The sequence below is a fragment of the Pseudonaja textilis genome, chromosome 2 (genome assembly GCF_049901715.1).
Source record: "Pseudonaja textilis isolate UNSWEBS1 chromosome 2, rPseTex1.2, whole genome shotgun sequence".
Lineage (NCBI taxonomy): Eukaryota > Metazoa > Chordata > Lepidosauria > Squamata > Elapidae > Pseudonaja > Pseudonaja textilis.
Genome location: NC_141991.1, coordinates 215,998,077 through 216,014,477, shown reverse-complemented (window position 1 = coordinate 216,014,477; position 16,401 = coordinate 215,998,077). Strand labels below are relative to the sequence as shown.

At 35.7% G+C, this 16,401-nt stretch overlaps 2 protein-coding genes across 2 annotated transcripts in view; one reads left to right on the top strand and one right to left on the bottom strand.

Annotated features, from left to right (window-relative positions):
• The first annotated feature begins 3,898 nt into the window (after positions 1–3,898).
• On the top strand, positions 3,899–11,589 carry LOC113445078 (2'-5'-oligoadenylate synthase 1A-like). The gene is made up of 9 exons (XM_026714082.2): positions 3,899–4,012; positions 4,225–4,390; positions 5,514–5,700; positions 6,367–6,557; positions 8,967–9,127; positions 9,263–9,387; positions 9,594–9,783; positions 10,138–10,347; positions 10,775–11,589. Exons 2-9 carry the CDS (start codon positions 4,226–4,228, stop codon positions 10,929–10,931), a joined length of 1,386 nt encoding a protein of 461 aa, XP_026569867.2. The 5' UTR covers positions 3,899–4,012; position 4,225; the 3' UTR covers positions 10,932–11,589.
• Positions 11,590–11,603: 14 nt separating this feature from the next.
• LIX1 (limb and CNS expressed 1) overlaps positions 11,604–16,401 on the bottom strand; it is a 30,675-nt gene continuing 25,877 nt past the window's right edge. The window contains exons 4-6 of the mRNA XM_026714557.2: positions 16,067–16,162; positions 15,146–15,223; positions 11,604–13,646 (exon numbers count right to left, since the gene is read on the bottom strand). Coding sequence (XP_026570342.1) covers positions 13,362–13,646; positions 15,146–15,223; positions 16,067–16,162 — 459 coding nt within the window. The 3' untranslated portion in view covers positions 11,604–13,361. The remainder of the gene's footprint in view (positions 13,647–15,145; positions 15,224–16,066; positions 16,163–16,401) is intronic.

Genomic DNA, 16,401 nt, shown 5'->3' with positions numbered 1-16,401 from the left:
CATCGGCCAAGGAATTCCGACTAGTGAGATCAAGTAGGAAAGCTTTTTCTGCTGTGAGCCTGACACTGTGGAACATTCTACCACTGGAAGGGAGAACTGTTCCCACCTTTCTGCAAGGGTATCAAAACCTAATTTTGTCAGTTGGCTTGGGGCCCTAAAGGGGGTGGTTATCACTGGAAATGGTTGATGAAGTAAGAAGATGTCATCCCCTTGTCCAACTCTTTGATTCTAATATTTCTGTAGAGTTTAAAATTTTAATTGTTTCTATATTTATTTAATTTTTTTGCTGTCTGTAAGAAGCCCAGAGTTGCCTTAACTATGAGAGGGGTGGCATATAAATTGACTAATAAATAATAAATTTATTTATTTATTTAGATAATTTATATAGCCCCCTACTCGCTCACAGCTAGGTGACCTACAAACAATAAAAACACAATAGAGAAAATAATAATAATAATAATAATAATAATAATAATAATAATAATAATGTGTTCGACTAGTGATTTGTGATATAAAACCCAGCACACTTATCTCGTTTCCTGTGTACACTGTCATTTTTTGTGTAAATACTACTACTAATAATCTCCTACCCATCCATCCCGTGCCAACACACAGTCAGATAAACCATTCGATGGGCTCCCATCCCACTCTGAGTTACCCAGGCCTGCTGGCAAAACTAAATAAATAAATATCCCACCTTTCATTCAGGAACTCAAACCAGTATAGCAGTATTCCTTTCTTTTACTTTTTTCTTCAATCACAACAGCACAACATAGGTTGGCCCCAAATCACCTATTAAGCTTTCAAAATTGATAATGCCTTTGAAGCTGGGCCTTTCTGTATCTAATCCAAAGACTTAACATCACAGGATAATTAATCTTCACTCTAAGTGAGTGCAGAAGACAAAAGATGGAGCATTGATCGCATGATTGTGACTACTACCTTAATATTTCACACCCTTCCTAATGTTAGTATCAAGTTATGTTCTCTTTCTAATGCAGGACTATCTATCTGCCCATACATGTTTCAAAAGAAGTCTCCTTTCCCTTGTTATGTTTCAGGGATCTTGATCTGAATAGTAGGTCATCTGTTGAAGCTGAATAACATAATATTAATGTTTATTATATATATATAATAAGTTACATATATATAAATATATATATAACTTCCTTTAGAATACAGTATATATATCTCTCTCTCTCTCTCTCTCTCTCTCTCTCTCTCTCTCTCTCTCTCTCTCACACACACACACACACACACACACACACACACACACACACTTACTTTAGAAAGCATGAAACACAAAGCTGTAGCAGAGTTATTCTGTAAAAGACCCACACACACCAGATTTATTCTATTTGCATTAGGCGCAGGGCACTCATGAGTGCCCTGCGCCTAATGCAAATAGAATAAATCTGGTGTGTGTGGGTCTTTTACTTTGTAGAAGAGATCACTTTCTAACTGTATACAATCACGCTCTTTCCTGGCCTTCCAGCTTTTAACCTCTACCAATTTCCTTTAACATCTTTACAGATTTTTCCCCAATAGCCATTAGTTGATATAAATAATTTATCATCAAGGATATATCCTTTTTGTGGGGAGCTCTTACCGTAAGCTAGGATTTTTTTATTGTATTGCATTTCTATATGATTTTTACTTACAGCTTTGTAAACACTCTATGTTTTAGGCTAAGTCACTACGCATTTGGCAAAATGAACATTTTTGAAAAATAATCCTTAGAAACTTTGCTTGAATGTGTGTCTATTCAGTGCTTCTTTCTCAAATCGATTCCAGGAAAACTGGTCTTGATTATCAGTGCTTCATCTTGTTTCATTAATTACAAATCATTGCCCCTTGTGTTATCAGTCTCAAATATTCCTCTTTCACACTCTTTGTGCCTGTGCCACAACATTTTCTCTTCAGATGTAGCAAACATTGACTTCTCAGGAGCGTGCTAAATTAGCTAGAAGAATTTAGGAATGGAAAATGAAGACAGAGACAAAAAGTAAATTGACAAGGCAGTTGTAATGGGTCTGTACAGATAAATATGATGGTTCATTATTGGCAGGGTGGTGGGTCAGGCCTCAATTTCACATCATAATTGACATATTATGAGACTGGCAGAGATGGCAAGCAGCCAACCTCGAGAGTGTTGGAAAACGGAGACCGGAGGGAATACTTGAAGAGAGCTTAAATGGACTAGGTAAAAGGATTTTTTTTAACCGTAACTAAATCACCCGCACTAAAGGAGTGGATGCATAAAGACATACTGAAAGAAGCTCTTCCCAAAAGGCCTTAAAAGTAGTACTGTTCTCTTTTCTTTAATGTAATTATCAAATTATATTTCATTGTGATATACTTGCATATAATTGAAAAATCCAAGAAATCAAATTAAAAATACTTTTATGTATTATGTATTTTTTGACATGTGTATAAAATATTTTATATACATATGTCAAAAAAATATAAACTGTTCCTATTCTGGGAAATACTGACTAGAATTCCTCCTTTTGATATTTTCTTACAATGAATGACATCAGTATTCACATTAGTCTGAGCAATATAAAAATACTAAGTTTACTTGCTATCTCAAGTGGCTGAATTCAAGACTCAGATGTGACTTCCATGCTCCCTTGTTCTTATGCTTCTGGTTCTATCACCTGCCTTTATCCAGCCCAACATTCCAGGGTCTGAGAATTCTCAGATGATCAGGGTTCTGTGCTCAATAACAACTTAAAATCAGAAGGTTCAGCCTACTTTCCTGACTTAAAAGAAAGCAGGATATATAAGCCTGAGGTTTTCTGAATACTGAATTTTTAACAAAATCCTCTCAGAGTAATGTTTAGTATACTCATTCAAAGTACTTGAAGTCCTGGGCGGCACGAAATAGCCCTGAAATTATAAAGGCCATGATGTGGGAGGTGATGATCTGATCCGGCAATAAGGCAGTGACTATGTTTGTGTATCAGACTTAAGGTATATAATATGGCTTGATTTATATGGACATGGCATGTTGTGCGAACTTGGCCATATTGAACACTGCAAGTTATGCTTCATTATTTATTCATATTTGCTGAAAATATTAATATCTTCTACATAATTTTAGGTAATTTTATAGCATCAATAAAGCTCTTGAAATAACAGCAAAAAGAATCCCAACAGTAGCAAGCAAGATAAATATTTAAGATAACAAAATCGTAATTTAAAGCAAAAAAACATGTGTATGTCCACCAAATGATTTGTTCATCAGACCATAAACTAACCAAACTATGACTTAATTAGCATGCATTCTTTAAGCATGCAGAAGTAGACTAACAGAAAGAGATCACATTCCTGCTTTCTTATCTTAATTTACATAATCATTTCTTTACTTGTAACTTGCCTAGTACATGACTTTAAAATTCTATCATTCAATAAATCCCCACCAGGAAATGTTGCAGATTTCAGGCTTTTAGTCCTGCCAGTTGTTTCTCTGCTAACAAAGCAAAAAGCTGCTAGCTTTTTCACCGTAATCAAACAGTATAGGTGGTAGGAATATGGGAGAAAAACACATCCAATAATTGGTGATAAAGCATTGTCCACATGTCCACAACTTCCAGTTATATATTATTCAAAATATGAAGAATTTGATAATAAATAATATGGATTAGGGTCTCCTATCAAACTCTTCTTCCAGGCACTGTAAAATGTTCAAGAGCCCTAAAGGAGCCGCAATGCACACTACATGTTTATAGCTATTATTGCAATGCTATTAGAGCCAACTTTGTTATGAAGTCAAATTCCCAAGTTTCCTAATAAGGTAGCATAAACTATAATACCCACAATTCCAAGCCAGTGGGAGTGGTACAGAAATTATTTGGCCAGCTGGCAGTGTAACTGGGCAATAATGAAACAAACGCACTATGAAATAAGGACACAATGGCTTTGGCAAGCAAGATTTCTTCTTGGCAGAAAATGTCAGGGACACACAAAGGAATCTAGAAAAGAAATCAGCACTCTTAAAATAAATTAGGTAGTTTAGGATCTAGATGGTTCCTCTATTTCCAATCTGATCAGAACTGAATCAGTTTGATTCTAAATATGGACACTATCTGACATCTTGGCAATTTGTTCAGATTTTTTTGTACAGATTTTGCTCTTGTGTACATAGCATATTATTGCACTGTATTATGATCAAAAGTGTTTGGAAGGTTCTCTTAAAAGTATGGTTCTGTGTTTTTACAGGATGTGGGGTGTAAAAAAGAAGTCATATAACTGTGAGAGATGTGGGAATGACTTTGTTAGCCGTGCGGCTCTGAGGTATCATTTTCATGCTAAACATCTTGGGAAGATTCATTGTGAAACATGCAGTGCAGAGATGTTATGGGAGGCTCCTTCACGTGACTCAAAGGTAAGCTGGAAGATGTCACTGTATTCATTTTTAAGTTCTGTTGTCACTGAATGACTTTATTAAGTACTGTATTTGGAAGTGGTCTTTTTGGAGGGAAAAGCGGGAGGGAGGCAGTATTAGAATACTCAAATGTTGAAGAAAGGAATTTTGAGAGATCTGCAAGCTCCTTAGCAATCTCTTTGTTTACCTTGAGTATCATTCTTTCCCTAATATTGTGGGTCCCATCCCCTAGGGAGATACTGTACATCTGGCGGGCAGGACCCAGAAGAAGGGCCTTCTCTTGGTGGCTCCCTCTCTCTGGAACATTGTTTCCTCAGAGATTAGACTGGCCCCCACTCTAACACTCTTTCAGAAGGTACTGAATATGTGCTTCTGCCATCTGGCCTGGAGAATCCAGAGTGGGACGGAGCCCATTAAATGGCTTGTATGAATGTGTGTTGTCGCTGGGGTGAGGGTGTGTGGGATTATTATTTTATTAATTTTCTTTTTATTATTTTTATTATTTATATGTTGTTTTTATATCCGTGTAAGCTGCCATGAGTAGGCAGCAATATAATTTGTTTAAAATAAACAAACAAACAAATAAATAAAATTGTCCTACTAGAATCTGTTTGAATAGAGATTCCCATACAACATAGCAGTAAGCTGGGTGTGCTTCTACAGGTTCGCCCGGGTTCAGGCAGACCTGTTGCTAGTGTTATGGCTGGTTCGCCGAACCGCCTTGGGGGAGGATGTGTTAACAGTATGACAGAGAGGAAAATATAACTTTGCAACCAATTCTTTATTTATAATGTTCATAGGTCTGCAAAGCAAAGGAAAGCTGCAGTTTCATTTATTACTTGATGACTGAGCAAGTGGTCCAAATTATGGTCACTAAATGAGGACTAGCTGTAATTCCAATTGATACCTGCTGCCTAGGAGAAGATAATGCCCCTGTTTAAAATTTATAAGCTTCCCACAAGTGTCTGGCTGGTTATTATAGAAATAGGATATTACCTTGCCGTGGCTTTTAATCTACCTCAATAAAATTTGTAATTTTGTTATATTTTCTGTTCTTCAAGTTGTTAATTTCTTTGAATCCTGATCAGTATTAATTCATTCATATAGTGAATTTGTTTAACAGGCGGAGCATGAAGTGGTGCTGGTGAACAATCAAAGGAGTTGCTGGAATATAACAGTGAGAAGGGAAACAAAATTTGTGGCCATGGGAACAGCCACCTCTTGCAGAATGTGCTGCAAGCAGTTTGGATCAGTCCATGCCAGGGAACACCATGAGAAACAGAAGCACCACTTTACAGCCAGTAAAAGAGGTGATATTTTTATTTTGAATTTTAGCTCTGAGTTCTTTCATTGCTGAAGGTCTATGTGATTTCAGTTCTAGTTTTTAAAGTTGCTCCATACATTACATTTTTCCTACAACAATGTATGCAAATTATGACCTTTCAAAACCACTATAAATATTACCATGAAATTATAATATTTAGTACAATAGCAGGGCAAACTATTAAACATATGTTTGCCATATTCTCTAGAACACACAGAGTCTTCTAAGCAGTTTCCTTTATTGTTCCTCACCTACAGACAGAATCTTGCCAAACTAAAACAACCTACTTGCACCATACTCTGAGAACTTCTAGGATGGAGCTATTTTGATTCTGTTCCTCCCCACCAAACTATCTAAACTTTGCTGTCTTTTGATCCTCTGGAATGCAGTCCCTTCCTCTTGGAATCCAGACTACAATCCCCCACATGTTTGGCTGTGTAACAATTTCCAATGGCCATCAATTGAAGAGTGACCATTTTCTCACATGAGCTCTGACATATCTCCATTTTTTCCCCCTTAAAATCTATGTTAGGGTACTGATGATAGCAGTAGGCATCAAAGGTGTTACTAATTCAATGCAGAATAGCCATGAATAATAAATTAAGAATATCTGTAATTTGTCTTGATTTTTATATTTATTTTTTTGGTGCAGCTCAAATGGCCACTAACTTTAAGCCTGAAAGCTTCTTGGAGTATACAACACCAATGGAGATAAATACATTTGTGAAAGAAAAACTCAGAGCTAGTTTGGGTCCTGTAAGGCAAGCCTGTACATCAGAAGTTGAAGGCATTATTACATTTGTCAAAGAAAATTTTCCATTGCCAATAACTTCCGCTATCAAGGTATTTATATTCGCTATGCATTTGCCTTGAGACTGATCACAAAAGTACATTCTTATTTCCTATGAAAAAGTTACTCGTTTTATACCTGGCATTCCATATTTTACTAATTGTCCACATAATTGGATTAGTAGGTTTGTGTGCAAAATATATACATTAGTTTCTCATTAGTATCATCCATTTCATATGTTTTCTTAAGAGTAATGCTTTGAAGTGAGAGTGATCTGTTATAGGAACATTCAATTTACTTAGAGAAATGTATGCATTTTCCCCTTGGATAGAGATTTTGCCCAGGATATTTTAGTACGATATTATTACCACCTGATGGAATATTTGGATATTCTGTAAATTACCAATCTGTGGCCCTCTCATCAAATTCTATTGCCTAATAGCCTGGCTCTTTCAATCTCATGAGCTTTGAAGCAAGGACAGTCTTGCATGTGTCAATGTGGCTATGACTGAAGTGAATATGGCACCTGAATAATTCCTTCTTTAACATTCAGATATGACCCAACCCTGGATATGATTTATTATGACAAAAGTTAAGAATTAGGTAATATTTCTCTGGAAGCAGTGTATACTTGTTTGAATAAAATGCAGCTTCTGCATCCTTTGAATCACTATTGCTTTGTGAACTTTTGAGGTCTGTGGTGTCTAATTCAATCAAATGTTTTAAGGTTTCTTCATACATTATATTCTTCATCTTAATCTCTGTTTAAGGAAAAGTGCATGTGGAATTGATCTGAGCAAATGTGTTCCATTCACATGTATGCCAGTGAGCTATTATGCATATGGAAGCAAAATGAACACATGCATGGGCATTATGCAAGACAGTGATATTGTATGTATTATCTGTAAGAAGCAATGCAACTGATAAAGCAGATGATAGTCTTGCATCCCCAGGCAATTAATTTTATAGATCAATGATACATGAGATATGTCCTGGAAATATGCCACATTTCATTCAGTAAAGCTTCATAGTTAATATCCTGTTTGGGATAAAAGGTGGTAAAGCCTATGCATAGCCTATGCATAGTGCATTTAGCTAACACTCAGTGGTAAAATCAAGATTCAGAAGATTGCAAAAGGCTAGAATGATAGGGAGACCTAGTCATCCACTATAGATCCAGAATTCAGGAGAATAGAGCTAACAAAATCATGGCCAGATCATTGCATTCAAGGAACTTTCTTTAAGTCATACAAGAAAGTCCCACAAATCCATACCAAAGTAACACGTTTATTAGATTAGACCTACTAGCAAGGTTCCACATTTTCAAAGAATTCTTCATCAAGGAAAATTGTTAGAAATGCACAAAAATAGGGGAGGGCTAAATAAAAAATGTGTGGCAATATATCATATTGCGCTGAAGTTTAATGTTAGACTAAACTACTGAAGTACCTCCAGACATATAAATTGAGATTGTTAAATACATGAGTGGTGCTGGATTACACAAAGAAAAGCAAACAATAACTGCTCCCTTTCAAAAACCAAACTAAGAAAAATTGCCGGTTCAAACCAAAATTGTTTTCTAAACTCCATGTGATACTCAGATGCTCTGATAGTTGAATCAACAAAGAAATTTTCATAAACAAGTTTTATATAATTCAAGATGTCGCTCTAAATTAAAAATTAATCAAGTGTATTCTGAGAGAATATGCCTCCTTAATGACAAGAAGGCATATTCCCTCAGAATACAAATCTAGCATAAGGGATAGAAAATGGTCCATTTCTATAGTATCTTGTTGAATAGGTTAAATTCATCTTTTTCCAAATTATGTAAATAGCAGAAGTAACTGTATACTACTCAACAGGAACAAAAGTCCATATTGACATGGCACTGTTAATTGAAGAAGTATAAATAATTGTAAACAAAACTTGATAATCTCTGGATATGCTGGGCTATGACTAAGACAATTGTCAAAAAGCTAGACAATAAGCCATTATATGGCTTATTCAGTTATAGTCATTCACATGACTTACAGCAATTATCTGTAATGCTAGTGAGTATATCTTTGGCATTACAAGATAGCCTGCATGATGCACCATAGTGCTTTGCAATGGTTGAATTTGGATATCTCCAGTTCTAAGTTGTCTCTTTTGGAGTTGAGGTGAGATAAAGTTCCTTTGTTGGGGATGATAGTAAAGAAAAACAATCCCCTTCATATTTGATCTCTGTTCTTAAAGTAATCATATTATTAAAGGAATTTAGACATATGGCACTAACTACTCTTGGGAAGGTCCAGTAATCCTTTCCATAAGCAGCTTACTGTGATGCACCTGTTTTCTGCTAATAGCCTAAAATACTGCAAGTGTGCTGCTGGAATTTATGTTTTGTTGTTAAAATATTCAAGAGTATATGGATTAAAATAAAGTATTAACCATCTTTTTGGGGGTCATATTCCATGCAACAGGGTGGTTCATATGTGAAAGGAACAGACACCCAAGACTTTTCTGATGTGGACATAGTTCTTTTTAGCAAAACTTTTTCCAGTTTAGAAGACTGCCAAAGGACAACTCCAGAGGTCCTAGAAGAGTTAGGAAATTCCCTGATAAAATCCTCATGGACAAGCAGGTTTGAACTTACGCTGTACTTGTTTCATGTTCTTTTGTCTTCTACTTCGATTCTCCCTGCCCTCCCCTAATTACTGTACAGTAAAGCTGTTACATTAAAGCCTCATTATATCTTTTACTTTCTTCCTCTTTTAAGGTTAGTCATGCAGAAAAGGACAAAGTTTTCCTTGAGGTTCTATTTTAAGTGTTATAAAAATCATCATGGTCACTCATTTGACATCATGCCTTGCTATGACATGTTTGCATCTGTGTTATCAACAGGTAAGATGTGGCTATTATTTGGGAAAGTGATTCTCCTTCCTCTCACCAAAAGATCACTACTGGGAGTTCTACATTAGTGTTTAGATCCAAATAAATGCATTATTTCCAGGTGCTCACAATTTGTAAGGTTTGGTTTTGGTTAAGATCTAAAAGTAAAGTAGGTCAAAGCATCATCATTAGTCTTATAGATTGCTTGGTGTTAACAGGTCCCAAAGAGAGCTTTTATTACAAGCTATACCTTTGCAGTGATGATGATAAGATCCAGCTGTATACCATGGCGTTATTGAAATACCAAGTTGAATTTGTCAAAGCATCAACAGAAATGGTGAAGGATTTCATACGTTTAATGAAGCACTGGTTCAAAACTTCATTTGCTGAACCAACCGAAGAAAATAAGTAAGTTGCTTAGCATCTAAAGTTCATATTTTTTAGATCTTCGTATTTTCATGTTTTCCAGCTTTATAATAGGAAACACCTCTAACACAGTTGAAGTGTGATTTACAGATTTTTATATATTTTTTCCATATCCAGCCCCAAACGATGGCTAATTTGTAAATTAGAAAACATAAGTCAAAATCTTAGTGGCAACAGGAGAAATATGAAAATGGAAGGAACAGTTAACAAATTGAAAATTAAAAACAAAAATGACATTTTGTTGTTGGTTTTTAGCATTTGGGGGTTTTGACTTTTGCTATTAACCATTTCTTGCGATTGAAACTTCTCTATCTGAATCTCTTTCTGTGCACTTAGGTTTCGCAGGCTTCCTTCCTCCTATACAATTGAGCTGATCACCATTTATGTCTGGGAACTGGCTGGAAAGCCCATCTTTTTCAGCTTTGTACAGGGGATGAGAGCTGTCCTGAAGCTTTTGACTCAGTATCAAGAGATATGTATCACATGGCACAGACACTACAGACCAAATTTTTCAATTTTCCAGAAAATGTTTTTGAAGCAAAGCAGGTAAATAAGGTTTCTATATATTTGACCGTTCTTCATTTATAGATCCACTCTAACAAACAGGAGGAAGGACTGGGCTTCTGATATTTTATCAACTATGGTCTCATTAGTGTATGGCTTCTGTTTCATTTATGGAGCACAATCTGCTTGCTCTATATTTCTGGGTTTTGTTCCAGACACATTTTTAATTGGCATCTGAAGGATTAAGCTATTGCTGCAGAAGGCAATACTGTACCAATGGCACTTGAGAATGAAGAAGATTTGTGAAAGGGATGAGCAGAGAGAATTGGAATTCTAGACTGGATGAGAGGGGATGTATGTGAACATTAGGAGTAGATGGACTCAACCAAGTGCCTTGTCGCATGTCATATTTGAATGCCCAATAAATAAATATCACCTGCCCATATGGGATATTTTCTTTCTCTCTTAGGCCATTTGTGCTGGATCCTGTTAACCCAACCTTCAATGTGTGTGAAAATAGCAATGCTTGGGATGAAGTAGCCCACGTGGCTAGACAGAGTCTCCTTAAGCCCCTCTTCAATGGCATAGCAGCAAAGAAGCCTTGGCTTTTTACAAACAACTGGTGAATTCAATAGGCCTGTATTACAGTCAGCAAGGTCTCCTACTGCTAGCAGAAAGCCACCATATGAAAATGAAATTTACAGACAAAGAGCCATGGCACATATGTATTTTACTTGCAATTTCCTCCCCTTTTCAAGAGTACAATAGGAGGGCAGCTGGTGAATCAGAGGAGGAGCTGCCATGACCTTTTCTTCTACTCCACATGTCCACAGATAGATGCACACAGTTTTTGTTTCTGTGACATTCCACCCCATGTTTCCAAGGTAAACATCGGTTTAGATTTGGTAAGATAAGAAATGGCAAGAGAGGAAAATTTAAGTTGAAAGCAACTGGCAGCATTGCATGCAAATTAATTGACTTGGACTGACTGCTTAGAGATTTCAGAATACTCGTATTTAAACATGTGTCTAAAATAAAATCAGATAAACTTCTGTCCTCCTCTGAACCCTTCTATTTTTTTTTTCTGCCTTGCAGGAGGCAGATTAGTTTTCTCCCTGGGCAGACTTGCTTTTCTTCTGACATCTTTAACATCTCATTACAAATTTAGCCTCAAGAACACTTGTCCTAAAACAAATCACAGAATGAAAGAAGTCTTACAATAAGTTTTTATGCCCCAGAGAAATAAGCAATCACGACAAGTCTCTTTTTTCTGTGTTTTACATGTATGCAAAACATTCATTTGCTTTATTTTTGGAGAAAGTTTCAGAACACTTTTACAGAATTACCATCCAAATTTTACATATGAGGATGATCAAACAGAATACATTAAGGAAATACCCAATAGCCATTTTTAATGATTATTCCTTCATTTGTCCATTCTTCTAATTCTGTATAGACAATGGATCTTATTTTAATACTAAAATAATTTGCCGTACCACAAGGATGACAACTGTAGATGAACACTTAAAAAATTCACCCAATTTACTTGGTATGCTACTATATAGCATTTTGTGTGAATATAAGGTTGTTCACAATGTTGTGAATATAAGGTTATTCACAATAATATAGTAATACACATAACTCTGCATCTGACAATTAGAGTAGATTATCTGGACTGTGCTTGATGAACAATATATTGTGATACAGAAACAGTGAAGAGCTAATCAGCCATGATTACTGCTAAATCAGAAATCCATGATAAATGAAATGCTAGTAGCACTGAATAGTTTTACTTGAAGGTCTTAAATTAAGCAATCATAAAAGCAGGTTGAAATTCAGTTGTTAAAGTATCATTGTTTCATGAGAAGATAGATGGAAAATCCTGTTGCAGGAAATATGCTGAATAATTCTAAATTACTGTTTTCAATGCATGTGATTTTGTTGTGGTGGTGGTGACAGTCAGTTAAGCTGGAAACACCTGAGAAGTGACTCCAAAATGTTTTGGACTTAGCATGAAAACAGCACCTCTTTGCTATTCTTGCAGAGCTATCAGTCTATTTTGAGGCTTCTGTGCAATCCTGAAAAAGGATGCATCTGCTTTAAGGAATCTGAATTTGAATTTCTGCAGTCCAGACCTGGTAGCTATACATTTCAGTATTATCCTGACTCTTCCAGCATTGATTTGACATTGTGTTGATATAGCAGCCAGTATTACCCTGCTAAGTTTTTGCAGAACCTGTTTTTGTATGGGAACTTTGAATAAGATGTATAGCTATTTCAACTGCGGTTCAAAGATATTGCCTTCTTTTTCTGATTTGCAGAGGAAAATAACATAGTTAGCAAACAATGCAGTCATTTGCAGTCCTTATTCAGAGGCAACAAGCTTGATATGTTATTTCCCTAATTTGTTTAGCAAATTAGACCAAAGTTGGCTTTTTTCAACTACCTGAGATATTTTTCCCCTTTCTTAGGTCAAAATAAATTGATATAGATTTGCTACAACTAAGTATATTTTAAAATTATCTCATTGGTTTTTTGAGAACATGTCACTATTTTTAATATGAAAACGTTATTGTTCTCTATTAAAAAAGACTAATAAACGTACACATTTTTGTTTTTTGCATATTGCAAGGATACTACTTTTCCCCCAAATGTCTACCCAACGAATAATTAGTACACTGAAAGCTCTGATCAACAATACTTAACTAACTGTGCTTCTTCTCAAAGAATTTAGAAGCCTAAATGCTATTACTACTTAAACAGCTACTATAAAAGTCCTTCTGTCCATTCTCAAATTGTATTATGTCCGCTTTAAGCATTGCCCATCTGCTGAAAGAAGGATAAACTGAAGTCTACTTCCTTTCCTTACTTTCTGGGAACTTTAGTTTGATATACAAGGACTCCTTTTTTTTTTTAACTTGGGATACTTTCTTCTCATTAAGGAGGCTTTCAGCTTAGTACATTACACGGTACACTAAGTAAGGTAAACAGTTACTTCTTATTGATCTGAATAATTAAGATGCAGCCACACAATAATCCCATCTCTCAAATGTAGGCTAACGATACCCACTGAGGGCTAGGCTCATGCGATCATCATTTGAAGAGGTAGTTGCAGTATCGCTATACAGCTGACTCAGTGCCAAGCCAAGGATTTCTTTTTTTTCTTTGTAAAACCGCAACTCTTGCCCGGCTTTCCTTGCTTCTTCGAGCTCTCTAAGTGCCACTTGTAGCTCTTGTGATATAATGCCCGGAATTCCTTGCTCTTTCATGAGCCAGTCCAGTGCCATATGACTTCTCATTCGTTCATCTAAATTGTATTGGGAATAATAGGAAATCACTTCCTATGACCCACCCACCCCAAAAAGAAGAGTTAGCAACCAATATAGCAAATTAAACACATCCTAAAATATAGATTTTGGAGAACCAGTTAACACATCCCACCAAAGAAACATGCCATGAATTGCAGGCCTAGTTGTGTAGGAGCTTTAATGTGAGCAATTACGAGGGCTGTGAGCCAGTCTGGTGTAGTGATTAAAGGTACTAGGCTAGAAATTAGAAGACTCTAAGTTCTAGTCCTGTCTTAGGCATGAAGCTAGCTGGAAGATTTTGGGCCAGTCACTCTCTCTCAGCCCTAGGATGAAGGCAATAGCAAACCATTTCTGAAAATATTGCCAAGAATACTGCAATGTCAGCCATATGACATGGACCAGACCAAAAAAGAAGATCCACATAAGACTAAAAATACTTTATTAAGGTTGGCTATAATACCAGAAACCTGCAGGTCTGCACTTCCTTCACCTGTCAAGGTCACCCTTTTTTACTGCATACATGGCAACAGTCTCTGAAGTCACCAGGAATCATCACCAACTTGAAGACACACCCAAAAGCCTTAGGTTAATGTACAGTAAGGACTGAATTATTTTCTAATGTCATAAAATTAGACATTGTCCTTAAAAGATCTTAAAGCCCTTTTAATTATTGCTCTCGTATTTCCATACCCATTTGTTCATGATCTGCCATTTTGCATGCTTTTTGTCTATGTATAAAATGCATCACCAAATGGTGTTCAGGCTTGTGTTAAGAAGGGCTGCCATGGTTCTTTAAAAATGGGATATTTTATGCTACAGAATTTACATTTCAGTTTTTCATGTAGATACAGTATTAATTGAATCCAAGCTCTCTCCGAGTGAGTTCCTCCTTACCACTTGACCATCAGCAAAAACTGAAGTTAGTTATGATTGTTAATTAACATAGTAATTACTTAGAGTAATAAAAATAAAACATATTTATTGGATTGTATGAGATATTTCTCAGCATATGTTTAATATGAAATGATTTTGCCTACTGAATTCTGTTTACTACCAACATAAGCCAGAACAATCTATTATTGAATCAGAGATTTCTTGTGTTTATTTAATTTTTTAAATGTTTGGTGTTATTTGTATATGTTTTACATTGTTTCTATGTGTAGATCTTATTCATCCCATCCCAACGCTTGCCCACAATTTCTGATTATACATTTTTACAACATTTTTCTTGGAAGTTTCTGTCTCCATATTGTATTTTCAATGATTGGTCTCCTGAGCTCTGATGCCCAGTTCATGCTCCAATGTCTTAGATGAAACACTGATTGCAAACAATGGCAGTAGAAAAGCGGTAAATTTAAATATTTTCTAGCGATGGGACTTGAAAATTGCCAGTTGGTTGAACCAGACCAACCACAATAAATGACTTATAGAAAAGAGGAAGTGCATTAAACAGCAGAACTTCAAGTAGACTTTTCTAAAACAAATGTTGGGAATAACTGACAATTGGTGTTGCATTTTAGAAGGCTACTTACTTGCCGAGAACACTTAGTTTCACGCAGGGCTTTAAGGCTTCCATTCCAGTGCAGAAGCTGAAACACGATCATAAGCTCCTAGGGGGAAATGGGGTGTGGAGGGGAGATAACAAGGAGGATGCATTCAGAAGCCTAAGACTAGAATCTGATTTCAAGCCAAGTTTAAAAAAATGTATAAAGTTTTATTAACAACTAGTTACTGGACAGCATTTTTAAAGTGAAAATATTGCAGGATTTGGCATGCATGCAATGGATTAGATTCAAAATTACACTTCTGCAATTCCATAGAAATACGTTTTGGTCTAGAGCAGTAGAACTGAGTGCAAGTCTATTTTTATAATAGGTGGTTTAACTCTGTAGACCTCTCCTTTTAAAAGTGGCTTTAGTGCACTGCAAACATAAAATCCTTTTTCTGTTAATGTTGCACTATTGTACACATTTATTGGAAGTGCATCCATAGAAAGAAATCACTTTTGAGATACTACACTATTATATTGCCTTTTACTATAATAAATAAAATAAATATTACATAAATAAATATGTTTTCCCTCTTACTTCAATGTAATAGTCACGAAGCTATTGTGATAGAACCATGAGTGTTGTAGTTGGATTGCCACAGGCCTTATACAAAAAGAGATATTTTCAGTGGTTCACTCTGCAAAAGTTTTGTCATTTATTCCAGTAAAACAGTCTTCCCTCGGTTTGGATATTTTACTCTTAGCAACAGGAACCCAAGAAAATAGAAACCAAGAGCAAAGCTGTAAGAGCTAAACTTTTAAAGGAAGTTTGTTCATTGGACAGACATGGTTAGAGAGATGGAGCATCAAAAAGAACAACAAAACAAAATACTACATATAAAAATCATCCCGTATATCTTGAAAATTCTGGACAAATGAATCACATAAAGGCCACCACAAATACCTGGAATTCTAGCATTGTTTTTCCCATGTTTGATTCTAGCATATAGTGATATGCTCCAATACTTGTGCTTGGATCATCTGCATCATTTAAAGTACCCTTGAAAGGAAAAAGAGATAAATTAAAACTGAATTATGAAAGCTCATTTTAAGCAGAGAAAAAATGTATTCAGTATTTACACCTCATGTAAGCATGAATCTATTCCAACAAAAGCAATGAGATACTTTTTATGTAAAGTATACACATTATATAAAAACTAGTTTAAGCCTTAATTAAGTGTACAGGTAGTCCTTGACTTACAAATATTCATTTAGCAACTGATCAAAGTTACAATGGCA